Source organism: Dipodomys merriami, unplaced genomic scaffold, assembly GCF_024711535.1.
Source record: "Dipodomys merriami isolate MVZ:Mamm:240054 unplaced genomic scaffold, mDipMer1.0.p SCAF_627, whole genome shotgun sequence".
In the NCBI taxonomy this organism is placed as follows: Eukaryota; Metazoa; Chordata; class Mammalia; order Rodentia; family Heteromyidae; genus Dipodomys; species Dipodomys merriami.
This window is the reverse complement of record NW_027206210.1, coordinates 197822-216617: the sequence shown is the minus strand read 5'-3', so window position 1 is coordinate 216617 and position 18796 is coordinate 197822. Positions and strand designations below refer to the sequence as shown.

Here is an 18796-nt window from a genome sequence, read left to right as displayed (position 1 = left end):
GTGTATCAACAATGGAGAAATCTTCATTTCTCAGAAATGTTTCTGCCCTCTAAAATGTACTTCAAAGTAACATTAGGAGGGTTCATTTTTTTGGCAGGTATGTTAGACAAGGAAGTAAGATATTTTTCTATCTTTTGCATAACCTAGCTGTTTATTAAAGCATCCATCCCTATGATTTTGAATTTAGCTATGAGAAATGCTCTGTAATTGGCTACTCCTGTGGTCCTAATGTATCACTGAGTATTTCTGCTATTTTGCAACCTAGCTGCACCAAGTTCAAAGCACATTCTTAAACTGGTTTCTAATAAATATAAGCAGTATTTATACTATTACAAGTTTCCTTAAGGATTACAGTGTAATTCAGTATTAGAGTGAATCCATCTGAAAAATGGATTCTTACAGAATTTACTTACAAGATACCTTGGATGTTGGTAATTACTTTTAAAGTTTCTCTAATTACCTAGAAATTGGTAACTTAGAACTTCACCTTCACTAAATTAATATTGTGTTAAATTCCAGTGTACTACAAAATTTAAAATAGTATGAATGAGGCTTTACCAGCCAGCCAAGATACTGACATTTGGGCACAGTGATTACAGATGGCGACCATGGACAGCGCTGCTGATTCGCTGCTGATTCGGCAGTGGCTCAAGGCTGCTGTGCTATGCTGTGCTGTGCTGTCCTATGCTGTGCTGACCTGCTTGAGTCTTTATGCACATTTGCTTTGAGAAAGAAATACTCGATTGTTTTCTTCATCTAAACTCGCTTTTCTTTATCTCACTGAGAAACAGGTAACTTCTTAAATCAGCCGTTAGCTGACCATGTCCAAAATGTACGTGTATGTGTGTATGGTTGGAATTGCACCATTTTACATTATAACACCATTTAGTATACTTTAGTGGCTACTTTATAGAAGATATATATTCATTACATAATAGTTAATGATGAAAATGACATTATTGTATCAGACTAAGAATGCTGTAATATGAGAAACTAAAAAATAGATGTTCTACATGAGGACTGAAGTAGACTTGTTTTTGCTAACAAAAAGTGATACTGTATTAACAGAACAAAAGTAACCTGAAACATAATTTGAATCACTATCTATGACACTGGTAATATTGATCCTAACAAAAAGGATGAAATCTTTTTTTTCCTGTAAGTCATGGGGCTTGAACTTGGGGCCTGAATGCTATCCCTAAGCTCTTTTGCTCAAGGCTAGCCCTGTACCATTTTGACCCACTGTGCCACTTACGTTTTCTGGTGATTAGATGGAGACAATGCTTGATAGGAAATGTACTCATTACTTTACTCATGTAACTGTAACCCCCTCTGTACACTATTTTTACAGGGAAAAAGGAAGTCTTACGGACTTTCCTGCCCAGGCTGGCTTCAAACCAAGATCCTCAGATCTCAGCGTTGTGAGTAGCTAGGATTATAGGTATGAGCCTCCAATGCCCAGTGGATATAATATTTATACACCAGTTTAAACAGTTTGATTCTAGAAGGATAGAACTAGTAATTATAATTAATAAAGAACTTTAGCGGGCTCTTGCTGGTTTACACCTGTAATACAATTCAGGAAGCTGAGCTCTGAGGATTGTGGTTCCAAAAAAAAATTATTTAGACCACTTAATTTAAATTCAGAAAAAAATGATTTATGGATGCAGATATACCTATATTCTTAGAAAAAAACAAGAATCCATTTAATCTACTTTGCTTTGTTTAAACATTCATGTTTACATATCTAATCAATGAGAGTCAAATTTCAAGCTGCTTAATTTACCTTCTCAGTAATTAAAAAGATTATCCCAAATTTGCCAGGCACTGGCAGACTGACACCTGTAATCTTAGTCACTCTGAAGATCACAATTTGAAGCCAGTCCAGGCAGGAAAGACTATAAGACTCTTAAGTCCAATTAAGCACCAAAGAAACAGAAGTGGTTCAAGAAGTAAGAGTGCTACTCTTGAGCAAGAAACCTCAAGGACAGTGCTCAGGCCTTGAATTCAAGCCCCAAGGCTGACACAAAAAACAAATAGACCAAATTTATTTTCCTGAAATACTTACTGCACAATAAAGTATACATTACTTATATACTAAAATGTAAAGGAAACTTGAACACTAAAATTTGTGATTTTCTTTAAAAAGAGCATTGTAATTGCAAATTTTAAGATAAACTTTATAGCATTCATTTCCCAAGAAAATACTGGGAGTAAGAACATTATTCTCATATTTTACCACTTAAATACTGTGAATACCAGGCGCCGAAGGTTCACACTTGTAATCCTAGCTACTCAGGTGGCTGGGATCTGAGGATCGCAATTCAAAGCCAGCCCAGTCAGGAAAGTCAGTGAGACTCTTATCTCCAGTAAACCACCAACAAACTGGAAGTGGTGCTGTGGCTCAAGTGGCAGAGCGTTTGCCTTAAGCTGAAGAGCTGAGGGACACTGCCCAGACAAAGAGTGCAAGCCCCACAACCAACAACAAAAAAAGCTGTGACTATTAAAGTACAATATGCGTTGGCCAAGTAATACTTAAAAGCCTCCATTGATCTTTGGTCCCATTATGCATTTATTTTGTGCACACACAAAAAAAGCTTTTCACCCTTTTCTATGATTCCATGATTCTCAAAATGATCATTTCATTTATATATATAACAAAAAGTTCACATTTGTTTGGGAATAAAGATTAGTTGATTTTCTTCTGACTTCTTCCATGTTTAGAATCCCACATGATTATAATGTTAAAGTATAACAAGAAAAACAGGAAGTTCATGCAGGATATAAAACACACCAATACAGAAAATAAATCTGGCAATTTCTGAGGAGGATCCAGTGAGACGGTCATCAATGTCAGAAGGAGCATAGTGATTACTGAAGTAAGAAACTAGGAGAGAAAAAAAAAATATTTAGTATAGATAGCAAAATGAATGCACTGCTAACATTGGTTTGTAGTTATTGTAGATTTAAGGAGAAGTGAGAGTCCAGTCTCTTCAGCAGATGGATCTCAACTCGGGCTTCATGTTAGAATCATCAAAGAATTAAAAATACCTCCATGATGGAAGTAGAGATGTGGCTCAAATGGAAAAAATACCACTCCTGAGTGGAAAAGCCAAGGTAGATCTTTGTACTTGTTAGGGGCAAAGCTTTCCAAGTAGTTTCCCTGTGTTAACAGGTAGGTGGGAGAACCTGTCTAATACCTCAAACTACCAAGGTTTAAGGAAGTATTTGGGACACTGAGTAAACTTGGGCTATTATAGCTACACCCTATCTCAAAACTAAAAAGGCTATGTGGCTCCAGCCCATAATCCTAGCTACTTGGGAGGCAGAGATACGGGATCATGAATATTCTTACAGTAGTGTAGTAGTTCTTTAACACTCCCTGGCTTTTCATTGTCTAATATAATGATATATTCCATAGTATGTGGTAACTCAACCATCTCTTGGGTAACCAAGAGGTATTAATGTTTTTCTTGTTCCAAATAAAGACAAAAGACAACAACTACGGTAAAAGCCAGGGCATCTAGTCCATACCAGTGGCTCATGCCTATAATCCCAGCTACTCAGGAGGCTGAGACCTGGAAGATCATATTTGAAGTCAGCCAAGGCAGAAAAGTCAGAAAGATTGCATCTCCAGTTAACCAATGTCAATCTGGAAGCATGCCTCAAGTGGAAGAGTACCAGTCAAGCAAGCAAGCTGAGCCAGAGCACAAGGTCCTAATTTCAATCTCTATAATAGAAAAGAAAAAAAGCCAGGATATCTTTTCATAGTTGGAGATTCATCTAGCTTCTTTTGGGTCTCTTCTTAAGTTTCATCCTCATGAATGGTGAATGCAGGCTGTTAACTGTTTTTCAAGGGAAATCAGTGATACGCTCATGATTTATTGGAATATCCAATAAAAGATAATTTGTCACATCTTTGACCTCTGCTGCAGCATAGTGATGGGTCCTCAATACGTGCCAGTAAGCTTGGATTTGAGGCTGCTGGCAGGAAGAATCTGCCCCAATCTTAAGAGAGAAAATCTCACCTACTTAACAAAGGCATATAGAACTTAAAGTAGACAGGATCCAAGAAATACTTCTAGAAAACACTGGACTTAAGAAACAAGGAATCAATTTTAAATGTAGCAAAACCAATTGAGGAGCTATATTACAACAGAAAGAAGATCAGAATCACTACAGATTTCCCCACACAAACACTCAATGCAAGGAGAACCTGGAATGGTATACTTCAAATCCTGAAGATCAACAACTGCCAATCCAAACTGATGAGCCTAGCAAAACTATCATTTACAATTTAATTATTTTGTCATCCTAGACAAAAATTAAAGGAATTCATGAACACTAAACCAGAACTGCAAAACATACTAAAGGGAAGCATACATCACGTAATACAATTTTTCCAAGTCTTTCCATTTCCTAACAAATGGGGCAGTGTCATTCTTTCTGATAGGGCATAGGTCATAGGGGAGCTCTATGTGTAGTCTTTTGAGGAACCTCCAAACTGCTTTCCAAAGTGGTTTGACAAGTTTACACTCCCACCAACAATGCAGTCGGATTCTAAAGGGAAGCATACAATCTGAAGAAAAGAAAGTCAAGGAAACACATCAGATAAAAATCACTAGATGGGCTGGAAAGGTGGCTCAGTGGTAGAGCGATTGCCTTGCATGCCTGAGGCCCTGGGTTCGATTCCTCAGCACCACATAAGCAAAAAGAAAAAAGCCAGAAGTGGCGCTGTGGCTCAAGTGGTAGAGCGCTCACCTTGAGCTGAAGAGCTGAGGGACAGCACCCAGGCCCAGAATTCAGGCCCCACGACCAGACCCCCCCCCCCAAAAAAAAAAAACCACTAGAGGACTAGTAAGCAGTTAAAGAGTAAAGAAGCAAAATTCAGGAAATCAAGAAAATGGCAGGAAACATGACACACTTCCCCATAACCTTAAACATTAATGGACTCAATTCCCCAATCAAAAGAAGTAAAGCAGATTGGATCAAAAAACAAGATCATCCATTTGCTGTTTCCAAGAGACCCATCTCACAGTAAAAGATAATAAATTGCTTTCATGCAAATGCATTTTGCAGGAAGGCAAGAATGGCCACATTGGTATCTGATCAAATAGACTTCATTAAAATCACTATAAAGAGACAAGGAATGTTATTACATATTAACAAAGGGAATGATCCAAGAAGAGGAAATCACAGTAGTATTTATGTACCCAAACAATGGAGTACCTAAATACATTAAATATTTTTGAACTTTAGAACATGATAGACCCCCAACACAATAATAGTGGGAGATTTTAATATTCCGCTCTCACCAAAGGACTGTCAACCAAACACCAATACTCCTCTAGCTTTTCCATGAACTAGAAACGGAACAAATGAAACCAGTATCATACTCACCCCAAAATTGGGTAAGGATCCAACAAAAAATGAGAACTATAGACCCATTTCTCTAATGAACACAAATGCAAAACTCTTCAATAAAAATACTAACCAACAGAATCCAGAAACAAAAAATCATAAATTATGACCAAGTAGGCTTCATCCCACAGATGCAAGGCTGGTTTAACATATACAAATCAGTAAATGTAATTCATGTCAGCAGAGCCAAAGATAAGAACCACATGATCATCTCAACAGATGCAGAAAAAGCCTTCAACAAAATACAACATCTATGTTCAAAGCTTTGGAAAAGCTAGGAATATAAGGAACATTCCTTAAAATGATACGGACTATATATGACAGACCAACAGCCAACATCATACTGAATGGGGAAAAACTAAAACTATTTCCCCTAATATCAGGAACAAGGCAAGTATGTTCACTCTATCTACTCTCTTTAATAGAGTTCTGGAATTCCTAGCCAGAGCAATAAGGCAAGAAAGGGTCATAAAAGGGACTCACATAGGGAAAGAAGAAATCAAACTATCCCTATTTGCAAACGACTTGATCTTATACCTAAAGGACCAAAAAACTCCACCCCCAAGCTCCTAGAACTGTTCAACCATTTTGGCAAAGTAGCAGGACACAAAATTAACCCACAAAAGTCAGTAGCCTTTCCAGATGCTAACAATGTAAAAGCAGAAATGGAAATCATGAATAAAACAACTCCATTTGCAATAGCCTCAAAAAAAAAAAAAAAGTCCTAGAAGTTAACCTAACCAGAAACATATAAGATCTTTGTAGTAGGGGATGGGAATGTGGCTTAGTGGTAAAATGCTTGCCTAGCAGTACCACATAAACTGAAAAAGCCAGAAGTGGCGCTGTGGCTTAAGTGGTAAGAGTGCTAGCTTTGAGTACAGAGAGGCTCAGTGACAGAGCCCAGGCCCTGAGTCAAGCCCTAGGACTAAGGGGGAGAGGGGAGAGATCTTTATAGTGAAAACTCTAAAAATCTGAAGAAAGAAATCAAAGAGGGCACCAAGAAATGAAAAGACCTTCCATATTCATGTATAGGTAGAATCAGTATTATGAAAATGGCCATACTGCCAAAAATTATATACAAATTCAGTGTAATCCCCATCAAAATCACAATGATGTTCTTTATGGGAAAACAAAAGACCTAGAATAGCCAAAGGAATTCTAGGCAAAAAAAGGGAATGTGAGTGGTATCACAATACCAGGCCTAAGACTCAACTACAGAGCCATAATAACAAAAACAGCTTGGTATTGGCACAAAAAGATCAATGGAATAGATTAGAAGAGCCAGAAATAAAACCATACACTTAAAGTTATCTGATATGTGATAAGTGAGCCAAAGACACACAGTAGAAAAAAAATAGCCTCTTTAATAACTGGTGTTGGGGAAACTGGGCATCCATATGCAGAAAACTAAAAGTGGATCCTTGTTTGTCATCATACATTAATATCAATTCAAAGTGGTCAAAGACCTCAATGTCTAGGAGAAACATTAGAACTTACAGGTATAGGTAAAAATTTCTTGAATAGAGTTCCAGGGACACAACAGGAAAGACTTGAAAGTGGAACCACAATAAAACGAAAAGTTTCTGCACAGCTAAGGACATAATTACTAAACTAGAAAGACTGCCAACCAATTGGGAAAAGACCTTTACCAGCAATATATCAGACAAAGGTGTAATATCCAATATATACAAGGAGCTCAAGAGGCCAACCCCTACCCAAACCTAATAAACCAATCACTAAATGGGCAAGGGAGCTAAGGAGAGATTTCTCAGATGAGGTAAGAATGGCAATGAAATAATTGAAGAAATGATCATCATCCCTGGCCATAAAAGAAATGCAAATCAAAACAACTGAATTCCAGCTCATTCCACTAAGACTGGCCAACATTGTGAAGTTGAACAACAAATGTTGGTTGGGATGTGGGGGAAAAGGTACCCTTCTGCACTGTTAGTGGGAATGTAAACTAGTATAACCACTCTGGACATTAGTCTGGAGGTTCCACAAAAAAACCAAACATAGACCTTCCCTACAACCCAGCCATACCACTCCTGGGCATCTACCCTCACATCATGAGCCAGTATATATGATAAAGACACCTGCACATTCATGTTCACTGCTGCACTAGTCCCAATAGCCAAGATAAGGAAACAGCCCAGATGCTCCACCATAGATGACTAGATCCAAAAATGGAATTTGACACAGCCTTTAGAAAGAACAAAATGTCATTTGCAGGAAAATGGATAGAACTAGAACAAATCATGTTAAGTGAGGTAAGGTAAGCTCAGAGAAACAAACAGCACATTTTCTCTGATATGCAGAAATTAGATCTACAATGCACTGGAATGTGACAAATTATACAGATTATACAGATTTCTAGATACTCACACACAGCAAGGCCAAGGAGGTTGTTAAAGTAGTGCAGGCACTGTGGGCATGAAGGACCAGAGACACCAAGGGATATAGCAAGCAGCCTGCCCCAAAATTTCTGAAAATGCTACAAATATAATTACTCTAAGACCCAGCAATTCTACCCCTAGATATATATTCAAGGAAAATGAAAACACTATGAGCTCAATCCTTTGAACACAAACGTTCATAACAGTATTATTTATAATAGCCAAAACATCCTAATGTCCTTTGAGAAACAAAATATGGTATGTTTGTATAATAGAATATAATCTGGCAAAAAAAAAGGAATTTAGGTATTGATACATACTGTGATATGGATGAATTCCAAAAACAGACTAAGTGAAAGAAATGACTCATAAAATGCCTCCTTTTGTGTGAATCCATAGCAAGGACCTTATTGTGTATTGTGTCCTACCCCAAATTTCAAAAATTGAAACCCTAGCCCCCTATGTGATTATATCTGGACTTAGGGCTTTTAGAAAATCAACTATGGCTGGGTACTGGTGGCTCACACCTGTAATCCTAGCTACTCAGGAGGCTGAGATCTGAGGATTGCAGTTCAAAGCCAGCCTGGGCAGGAAAGGCCATGAGACTCTTCTCTCCAATAAACTACCAGAAAACCAGAAGTGGCACTGTGGCTCAAGTTGAGCTGAAGAGCTGAGGGACAGTGTTCAAGCCCAGAGTTCAAATCCCATGACAAAAAAAAAAAAAAAGTCAGCAATGGAAATAACTGAGGCCCTTAACCAATAGCACTGGGATCCAAAAGGAAGATACTGGATGTCTCCATGTGATCACAAAAGTAGATTCTGTGTGAGAACATAGCATGAAAGTGGCCATTTATCAACAAGAAGAATGGCCTCACCTAAAACCAATCCTGCCAACACCATGTTCTGGACTCTAGCCTCCAGAACTGTGAGGGAATAAATTTCTGTTCAAGCCACTCAATCTGTGGTATTTGGTTATGGCAGCCTGAGTTATCTTTGACATTCCACTTATAGGATGTATCCAGAATAGACAAATCTATAGACAAAGAAAGTAGATTAATACTTCTAAGGCTGGGGGTTAGGATGAAAAGTATGAGAGATGACTGCTAATGGATCCAGGGAGGGTTCCTTTCTGTGGTACTGAAATAAGATTATGGTGATAGTTATAAAAATATGTGTCCATACTAAAAGTCACTAATATATACACATTAAATGAGTGGATTGCATGAATAGTATCTCCAAAAGCTATAGAAGACATCAGTAATTTTTTTTTAAAAATAGGCATGCTAGAAAATGTATCATTCCTTAAAACAACTTACCAAATATCGTATTAGTTTGGGTAGAAATGTAAAACGCGGAAGATACCTCCTTACAGAAATGCAGAAAGATTTCAACTTCAGTTCTTCTTCTGAAGTCTTTCCAAATACTGGAAAGAAAGTTGTACAGGCTACAAAAAATGCCATCACTGTCACAACTGAAGGCATTAGGAGTTCATCCTTTAGTAGAAGAGGTAGCATACTGTAAACAGGAAAACCATCAAAACAAAATCATCAATTCAAATCACCACTTTGTAAAAAGTTTTATGTATTTATAAAAATAAAGAAAATGGCCAGGCGCTGGTGGCTCACGCCTGTAATCCTAGCTACTCAGGAGGCTGAGATCTGAGGATCGCGGTTCAAAGCCAGCCCGGGCAGGAGAGACCGTGAGACTCCTATCTCCAATAAACCACCAGAAAACCGGAAGTGGCGCTGTAGCTCAAGTGGTAGAGCACTCGCCTTGAGCTGAAGAGCTGAGGGACAGCGCCCAGGCCCAGAGTTCAAGCCCCACGACCGACAAAAAATGAAAGAGAGAAAGAGAGAAAGAAAGAAAGAAAGAGAGAGAGGAAGGAAGGAAGGAAGGAAGGAAGGAAGGAAGGAAGGAAGGAAGGAAGGAAGGAAAGAAAATGTTACATGGGAAATGATACATAGTTTGACTCACCTAAAGGTTGATACAAGCAAAAACCAAGTAGCCATAAAAGGAATTTCATGTAAAACTAAGCAGACTGGCCTAAAATGACAAAGAAAAAAGTTTTACTATTACAGAATATAATTTCAACCTCTGCTTGTAAAAAAATATAAGTAACATTTTATTTATCAGATTTTTAAGGGTAGCTTACAAGGAAAAAGCCATTTGTCCACATAACACTGATTCATTTTTTTATAGTAGTCTAATCTGTGTCTACAAAGAAGGTATCAACTCTACACAAGCACTTGAAAACTGCTACAATCATATGCCATTAGTGGAATGTTTTTATTTTCTGTCATACAAACAGTACCTTAAGGAAAAGATCAGATAAGCCCTATCTGAACATTCAGAGAAAGAAAGGTTTTCATATTTTTCTTTTCTTGTATGACAGGGTCTCACTATGGAGCCCAGGTTAGCCCTGAATTTGTGATTTTTCTGCCATCAGCCTTCCAAGCTATGGAATTGCAGGTATGGGCCACCACACTCAGCCTATCTATTTCATTCTACTTGGAAAATATAAGATGAATCCCCATGACAGCTTTTTTTTTCAAACTTTGGTTTTTATGTTCTTCAACTTTACATATTAGCTAAATTAAAAAATAAAGTTTTAACAGAGAAGATCATCATGTCAGTGAGGAAAGGAAAAGAAAGAGAAGATAAAGGGAAAGAAATACTAATGGGAAACTAACAGCAGGAAACCGAGTCATAAGAGACAACATGAAAGCCGGGCGCTGGTGGCTCACGCCTGTAATCCTAGCTACTCAGGAGGCTGAGATCTGAGGATCGCGGTTCAAAGCCAGCCCGGGCAGGAGAGACCGTAAGACTCCTATCTCCAATAAACCACCAGAAAACCGGAAGTGGCGCTGTAGCTCAAGTGGTAGAGCGCTCGCCTTGAGCTGAAGAGCTGAGGGACAGTGCCCAGGCCCAGAGTTCAAGCCCCACAACCGACCAAAAAAAAAAAAAGAGACAACATGAAAAGGGCTCTCCTTTAGGAACAAAAAGCACAATGCCAATGAAGTAGGGCTGTTGGGTTATCAAACAGCTGTCTAAGATCATAGCTCCAAATTCGCTGGCCTCCCTTACCCTTGTTCCAATACCTTCTGGATGCAAATATGTGAGTATTCACAGAAAAGGGGTTAAGTCAGAAGCTTTGAGTGCTAATCCTATTTCTGTCACTTACTGTGTGACTGTGAAACAATAATTAGCCTGTCTCATGCCTATATGGCATCATACTAATAGCTTGTATTGTTAAGTAGTTGAAAGAATTCTGGGAGTATCTAGTATTTATTTTTATCAATAAAAAGTACACTTTTCTAATGGTGATGGCGCTGAATAATTGTTGCTTCTATTAATATTTGGGCTTCCCTCACTTTTAAACCTGCTCCTAAAAAGTTTGAGCATTCTCCCCTTTATCAGAAGGAAGCTTCTCTCCATATCACCTAGCACATGAAATTAAATCTTGGGATTAGAAACTCATTGAAAGCTCCCATACTAAGAAATAATACTATGGCATTTTCCATTTCACTGCTTAAATATATTCTAAATCAGAATGCATTCACTAGTAACAACATAGTAGTTGCTCAATATATGCGATTTTCCTAGATCTTAATTATTTCCATTAATTTGTTTAATATATAATGTAGATATATGTAGATACTGCTCTGAAAAGAATATAAAGATAACTAGAACTCAGCCCTTAACCTCAAGGTACTTTATTGATAGGAATAAACTCAAGCAATAAAATCTCCTACATTTTAACCTCTGCTCTCATCTCCTTCACCTTGTTTGAAGCCATACCTGGTTCCTCATTCCTTTTAGAATAAAATCCAAAGTTTCTAATGTCACCTACAAGGTCTTATACAACTTGGACCCATTACCTTGCTAAGAGGTAAGATCTAACCTAAGAGAAAAGCATGTCCTCCCAGCTTTCAGTGAAATGAGACTACTGTGTTCAGAGTAAGGACACTATTCACATAGGCCAGCCCAGCTGCTTTCAGACCAAAACTCCACATAATAAAAGAAATACTGCATTCTATTTGTCATGGCTCATTCTGCACATATATCTTCCACAGAAACCTTACAAACATAGTCAAGTACAATTTTTGTTGTTCTTCTTTGTGAATGGAATGGAATAAATAGTAGTACCCAGTTGGGATTGATCAAGGAGTGGATGCAAGTATCCCAAAGTATTCTGGTCAAATACTGTTTAAACAATATCAGGAAAACATGCCCCAATTATCAACCAGTTCTTTCTATGAAGATTGGGAAAATTTTAATCGTCTTATAGTAGTCTGGTTAAGGACTACCAATAAGTTATTTAAAAAAAATCTTCATCTAAAGATCGTAAAGACAAGGCAAACAACAAAAACAAGAAAAAATGTAGGAAAAATCCTGTAGATGTAAATGTAGAAAACTATCAAATAAATGAGAAAGTGAATGGAATGAAAAAGGCAAAAAAAAGGAACAGGCTCCAATCTAAAAAAAGCCTCTTTGGAGAACATTTTTTCATTAGCATTAAGAAAATAACAAAACTAGGTGCTGGTGTTTCACACCTGTAATCCCAGCTATTCAGGAGGCTAAAATCTGAGGATTGCAGTTCAAAGCCATCCCAGGCAACAACAACAACAAAAAAGCCAGAAGTGGAGCTGTGGCTCATGTGGTAAAGCACTAGCCTTGAGCAAAAAGCTCAGGGATAGTACCAAGACCCTGAGTTCAAGCCCCTATTCCCCAAAAAAGGAAAGAAAAAAAAAATAATTAGAAAGAAATGGGAAGGAGAAGCATATCAATAATAATTCTATTATTTTGGCCTAAAATATATGTTATAACTAAAATTGTAGATATCATTCTAGGAAAAAATGACTAAAATCACTATATACAAAAATACATATTTGTATTTTTATATATATAGTGATAAAGTGCTAGCCTTATGCACAAAAGCTCAGGGACAGGACGCTGGCCCTGAGCTCAAGCTCCCAAGACTGGTGCACGCACGCACACGCACGCGTGCGCTCACACACACACACAAATTGTTTAGCTTTAACATTTAACCAACACTTATATGTAAATTACAAATTTATGTATATAATAAAAACAATAAATGCAAACTTCAAAGATTTCTACTTACAATGATACCAACAGAATGGACTTTTCATGTACTTGGAAAGAAAATAAAAAGAATGACAGTGCACAGCTAACCTTTAAAAAAAGGGGGCAGGGGGAATAAAGTGTTACAACATGCAAAATATACCAGCTGAATTATGAATCATAATCGAAATCAGTTCAAGTGAATTTTTAATGTTAATTACAGCTACTATCTAGAGGTCAAACAGAAATAGCACTAATGTGTCTACTATTTAATCAGATTTTAAAATGTACATATTATTTTTAGAAAACATACAGCTAGATATATATAGCTACATAAAATGAGTTCACTGAGATTCAATATGTAATAAAATTACTTAACAATAACCATACTTTCATCTTCTCTTGCTATTTGATTAAACTAAAAAGTATTAAGTTTACAAAAGGGTCAAAAATCTAAAACTGGTCAAATCTATAGTTCTTTAAATGTATGCTTCAACAAAATATACTAACCATTTTACAAATTCATCTATTTGGGGTTTTAAGTAAATTACTTAGATCTATTTTCAGAAGGTTATATTTTACATATTAGATATGTCTATATACGTATCTAATCTATCTCCAAATCCAAAGGTATCTCCTAAATATATCCTTCTACTTCTCCCCATTTCTCTCTGAAGATGGTGGCAGAGTAGTCCAAACCACACCCGTCTTTCTCCTGTAGTAACCAGTAACACTTCTCCTCACTGATAATGTTGTTGCCCCCTTATATTCTACTCTCCCAAAAGCTACCATGTCACATCATGAGATTTACCTTTTTAAATCCTCCCTTAGATTCCCTCTATACTTTGAATAAAATCCAAACTCCTAGAGGTCTAGCTTCTGTCTCTTGACTTCTAATTCATTCATTCATTCATTTCATACCAGCCACTTCATGCTTTTCCAAATTTGCAAGCCAAATTTGTTCTTGTCTTAGGGTAATTTTTTAAAATGAGAAAAAATTTTTTTAATTATTTTTCTTATATCCCTAAAAGTAATTATCTTCTAATACCATTATAGGTATTCACGTCCTAAAATTCTATTCCATTATTTTGAAATATACATTTTAGTATGCCATTTCCTAGAAAAATCAGATTGTTTCTCACAAATTTGAAAACATTTCATAAGTCCCTTGAAAACATCACAATACAACTTTACTAACCATGTCAAATCTGTCTAAATATTAACAATGAATAACATGTTCACAGTTCATTCAGAGAATGAAACTTAAAGAAACCATCAATAAAAAGATAATTAAAATAATACCAGATATAATATCACACACTTGTAATCTCAGTACTTGGAAGTCTGAGGCAGAAAAAAAAATAAAAAGTCTATGCCAAGCCAGGTGCCAGTGCCTCACACCTGTAATCCTAGCTACTCAGGAGGCTAAAATCTGATTACTGTTGTTTGAAGACAGCCTTAGCAGTAAAGTCCAAGAGATTCTTATCTCCAATAAACTACTTAGGAAAAAGCAGAAGTGGCACGGTGGCTCAAGTGTTAAAGTACTACCTAGGACTGGCACCAAAAGAAAAGTATATGCCATCCTGAGCTACAGAAACTTTGTATCATATATTGGAAAAAAAAAAAAAAAAAGCTGGGCACCAGTGGCTCATGCCTATAGTCCTAGCTACTCAGGAGGCTGAGATCTGAGGATCACAGTCTCAAGCCAACCTGAGCAGACAAGTCCATGAGACCCTTTTCTCCAGAAAACTAGAGGTGGAGCTGTGGCTCAAAGTAGTGCAGTGCTAGCCTTGAGCGAAAGAACTCAGGGACAGTGAGTGTCCAAGCCCTGAGGTTCAAGCTTCATAATAGACCACTGGGAAAAAAAACAAACAAAAAACAACAACAACAAAAAAAAACAGGAACTTAACTGCACTGTGGCACAGAGGTCACTTTTGAAATATTCATCTGTCATGCTCTGCTCTTATTTTTAGAGTGCAATGTATGTAGTACCTGTCCCAAAAGTAAAGCTAATTCCTAAAATGAAACCCACCGGGATTACTATTTTCATAAACTAAATGCTCTTAATACTTTAGAAACTAATGTTATTTTATAGAACAAAATAGAAACAAAATTTTAATATTATAGAAATATAACCAGGAGTAATGCTGACACAAGTGACTCATGATTGTAATCCTTGGAAGGACAAGATCCAAAGGATCACAGTTTGAGGAAGTCCAGGCAGAAAAGTTCTTGAGACCCTTTCTCAATCCATAGGGCTATTATAATATAAAACTCTCATCCTAAGATATGTAGGAGGCCAAGATTGGAAAGACAGAAGTTCTAGGACACTCTGGGCAGGAAAGTCCTTAAGACTCCATCTCAAGGAAGGAAAGTTGGATACAGTGGCAAGTGCCTGGAATTCCAGAAACTACAAGAAGCCTAAAATATTCAGATCAAGATCCAGGCACACCCAACAGGAAGTGAGGTTCTATATCAGAAATAAGTAACAAAAACTAGGGCTACAGGGGAACTTAGCAGTAAAGCACCTACCTACCCAGCAAGAGTCCCTGAGTTCAAACCCCAGTTATTGCCCCCACAAAAGAAAAAAATACAACCAGGAGAATTTATAAACCCACTCAGAAAAACCCTAAACTATAGGAAATATACCCAATCCATCTTAAACTGACATGGCACCTTCATAAAACAGATCTACCCCTTCCCATCCCATTTTTCAATCCTCTTGTACATAGATTAAACTGCTAACCATTCAACAATATATTCAAAGTCACCTGTAATTTGGTCTACTGTTTTACCTCTACCTCTTTCCTATTCTGAACACACACACACACACACACACACACACACACACACACACACCCATAAATTTTACTGCTTAAAAGGTTTCTCAAAACATTTCCTTTCACACACACACACACACACACACACACACACATACACACACACACACACACACACACACACACACACACACACACACACACACACACACACACACACACACAAATTTTATTGCTTAAAAGGTTTCTCAAAACATTTCCTTTCCTACACTTTGAGCTCTTCTGGTTGTGAATTTCTCTTCTACTATAATCTCCTATTCCAAAATTTGCCCAACTTTCAAATTTGGCTCAAATCCCATTTGCTCTAAGCAGCTGTCTAAATACTTTCTCCAATGTCTCCCTTTCCCATACCATCAGCATAGGACTTGATTTGTACCTGACAGACTTAACACCATCTGCTTGATAGCGTAATTATTTAAGTATGTTTATCACTATTTTCTCCTCTGTATCCTCTCATTAACCAATACAAAATAGAAATTGAACAGTTGTTGAAGTAAACTGGAATGTCCTACTGCTTAGCCTTGTGCCCAACACAGCACCAAAATATGGGAGACACTCAATAATTGTCAGCCAATAAATAAATGTCTTACTTCCCAAATCAGCAATTCTTGTTCAAAGCAAGAAAATAACTATTAATACTTTTAAAAGATCAGTTTTAACAGACTTAAGTACCTAAAGTAATAAAAAACTTACCAAAGTAAATTTGAATCCTTTGGGTGAGGGCTGAAGTGTTAACTTTATGCATGCAGGAAGCACACTCAAAAATGTAAAACAAAAGCTAAACAATGAATAAAAATAAATTATGTGGGTTTTTTTGTAGCCATATGAAATAGCTAAAACAAACATATGTCCTAAAATATAAAGATCATATTTTTATCAATTTAAATTGATTTTAAACTAAAGCTAATTTTCATTTATTAAATTTAAAACCAAGTAACATTTAAACAAAATCTATACAGAATTACCTGTAGACTTTGTACATGACTATATGATACAATACAAAATAAAATATATTTTAGTATCTAATACCATGTACAGAAAATATATAAAGCTATATAGTTGGAGGCCAAATGTCAAACATTTCCTATAAGAAATTCAGAGATAGCTACATTTTTAACACAAACATAAATTTACTCCCAAAAGAACCGCTCTAGCTCTCATTTCACAAAAGATGAAAATCTGGTTTTCAAGCCCATGATAGATCAGAAAGAGCAAATTATTTAAAAAGAGAGCAAGCAGGAAGCTAGCGGAGTTCCTCTTGGTATGACTGGCCACGGGGAAGAAATATATTCAGCAAGCAGCAAAGTCAGCCACTTAACAGCAAGGATAACAGTCCTCAAAGCCCTGAAAACAAGTACATAAACTAATACAGTAATGTGTTCCCACTTCCAGTGGTTGTGTAACTTGTCAACTTGGCTAGACTTAACTAAAGTCCTCCAAATTCCCTGCCTACATGCTTCCTATTTGGGTGACTATGAGGGGTATTCTCACTAATCTCTCAATTCTTTAATTTTTCTGGTTGACCTTGGCAGATATAATTCTGAAGAATATAACTCTTCAAGATGATGTTAAATCATGTTTAATGTATGTTCTGTTCAAGTTAGAAGTTCAATTTTATTAGACTGGGAGTATAAATCAATGAAGTGCTGGCCTAGAACACACAGGGCCCTAAGGCCAATCCCCAGCACTGTTAAAATAAACAAATAAATAAATAACACCTGTATTGTATGCCTTGTATAGAGGCAGAAATTTAAGGGAAAAATATCAAATAGAGAAGATTTCATTTCCTAATATTGACAGATTAATGACTTTACTTAATTTTGCAATAACATATAACACCATATGTAAACTATGTCTCTTACCTTATTATTATCTGGATATGACGTGGCAAAATATCCTTAATCTTCAGGAAAATGCTGAAGCTGCACCAAATATTGGCAACTTTATCCTTAAGAGAGATTTGTTAGGTTTACATTTGGTATAATTGAAAAGTTATCCCTATAAAGTACAACCCTTAAATATTAAACAATAAATAAAATTTGAGACACATAAAAGTTCTGTTCACATTTATGACAAAGATTAAATTCTTCAATCAATAAACATATACCTATACTCTCAACATACTTCTTTTGTCTTTCTGCAACTGGAGCTAATATAAACCATTAACTATAATGTAGACATTTCCAAGAAATACTTAGTATTTTTTCAGAGCAGTACACTATCCTTAAATATATTACCAAATTTATTCCTTTAGAAATTGCTCTAAGAAAACTTTTCTTCCTCTAATTTATAAGACACATTACATTTAGCTGACTTAATTACACATCTGAATTTATTTAGACCAATCTACTAGATACTAGCAATAACAAGAGCTAATTGCTAATAAATCAAAATGTTTTTTTTAAAAAAACAACAAATTAAATTTGTAACTGCAGGCTCTCCTGGTCATAAACCCATCCTCAACAAGCTGCTTGATTCACAGCTGTATAATAAAGACATCAAGAAAAATCACTATCAATGACAACTGTACCATCCTACTTCCCTCTGCCAGATCAAAGAAAATCTCTTCAGAATTGGAGGGCAACAACTGAATGGAAGAATGGAAGAGAGTGGCAACACTATCAAACATGCCATCAACATAGTCACATACGCCAATTCCTTCATTATAATTCCTTTCTTAGTTTCTTTCAAAACACTGATTCCATCCTCCTATAAACCCACTGAAAGATAAACCCATTGAAAGATGAAATTTATGAGTTCCAATATTAAAAAGACATATATGCATTAATTCTTTTTTAAAGAAATGTTTTTCAAAAGCAAATTATCTATAAATATGTTGTCTCTAACTTTATTAAAAGGTCTTGTTTCAGAAAAATGGTTTGTTTAATTTAATTACTAAATCTAAATGATCAAATTATTCATGTAATAAAAGTTTAACAAGAGTGATTAAACTAGCATTAAATGAAATGAAATGAAAGATCTCATTAAAAATTACTATGAATGAAGGTTACATATCTCATAAGGAATTATGAGTTCTTTCAGAAGCAAACATGA

The 18796-nt window shown here is 36.3% G+C and overlaps 1 protein-coding gene across 2 annotated transcripts in view; it reads right to left on the bottom strand.

Moving 5' to 3' along the window:
- Positions 1–2242: 2242 nt before the first annotated feature.
- The window catches only part of Alg6 (ALG6 alpha-1,3-glucosyltransferase), a 41977-nt gene continuing 25423 nt past the window's right edge, over positions 2243–18796 (bottom strand). For both annotated transcript variants that reach the window (XM_070004413.1, XM_070004412.1), the window contains 6 exons: positions 17605–17690; positions 16436–16520; positions 12943–13013; positions 9792–9860; positions 9134–9332; positions 2243–2887 (listed from right to left, as the gene is read on the bottom strand). In XM_070004413.1, coding sequence (XP_069860514.1) covers positions 2690–2887; positions 9134–9332; positions 9792–9860; positions 12943–13013; positions 16436–16520; positions 17605–17690 — 708 coding nt within the window. In that variant the 3' untranslated portion in view covers positions 2243–2689. The remainder of the gene's footprint in view (positions 2888–9133; positions 9333–9791; positions 9861–12942; positions 13014–16435; positions 16521–17604; positions 17691–18796) is intronic.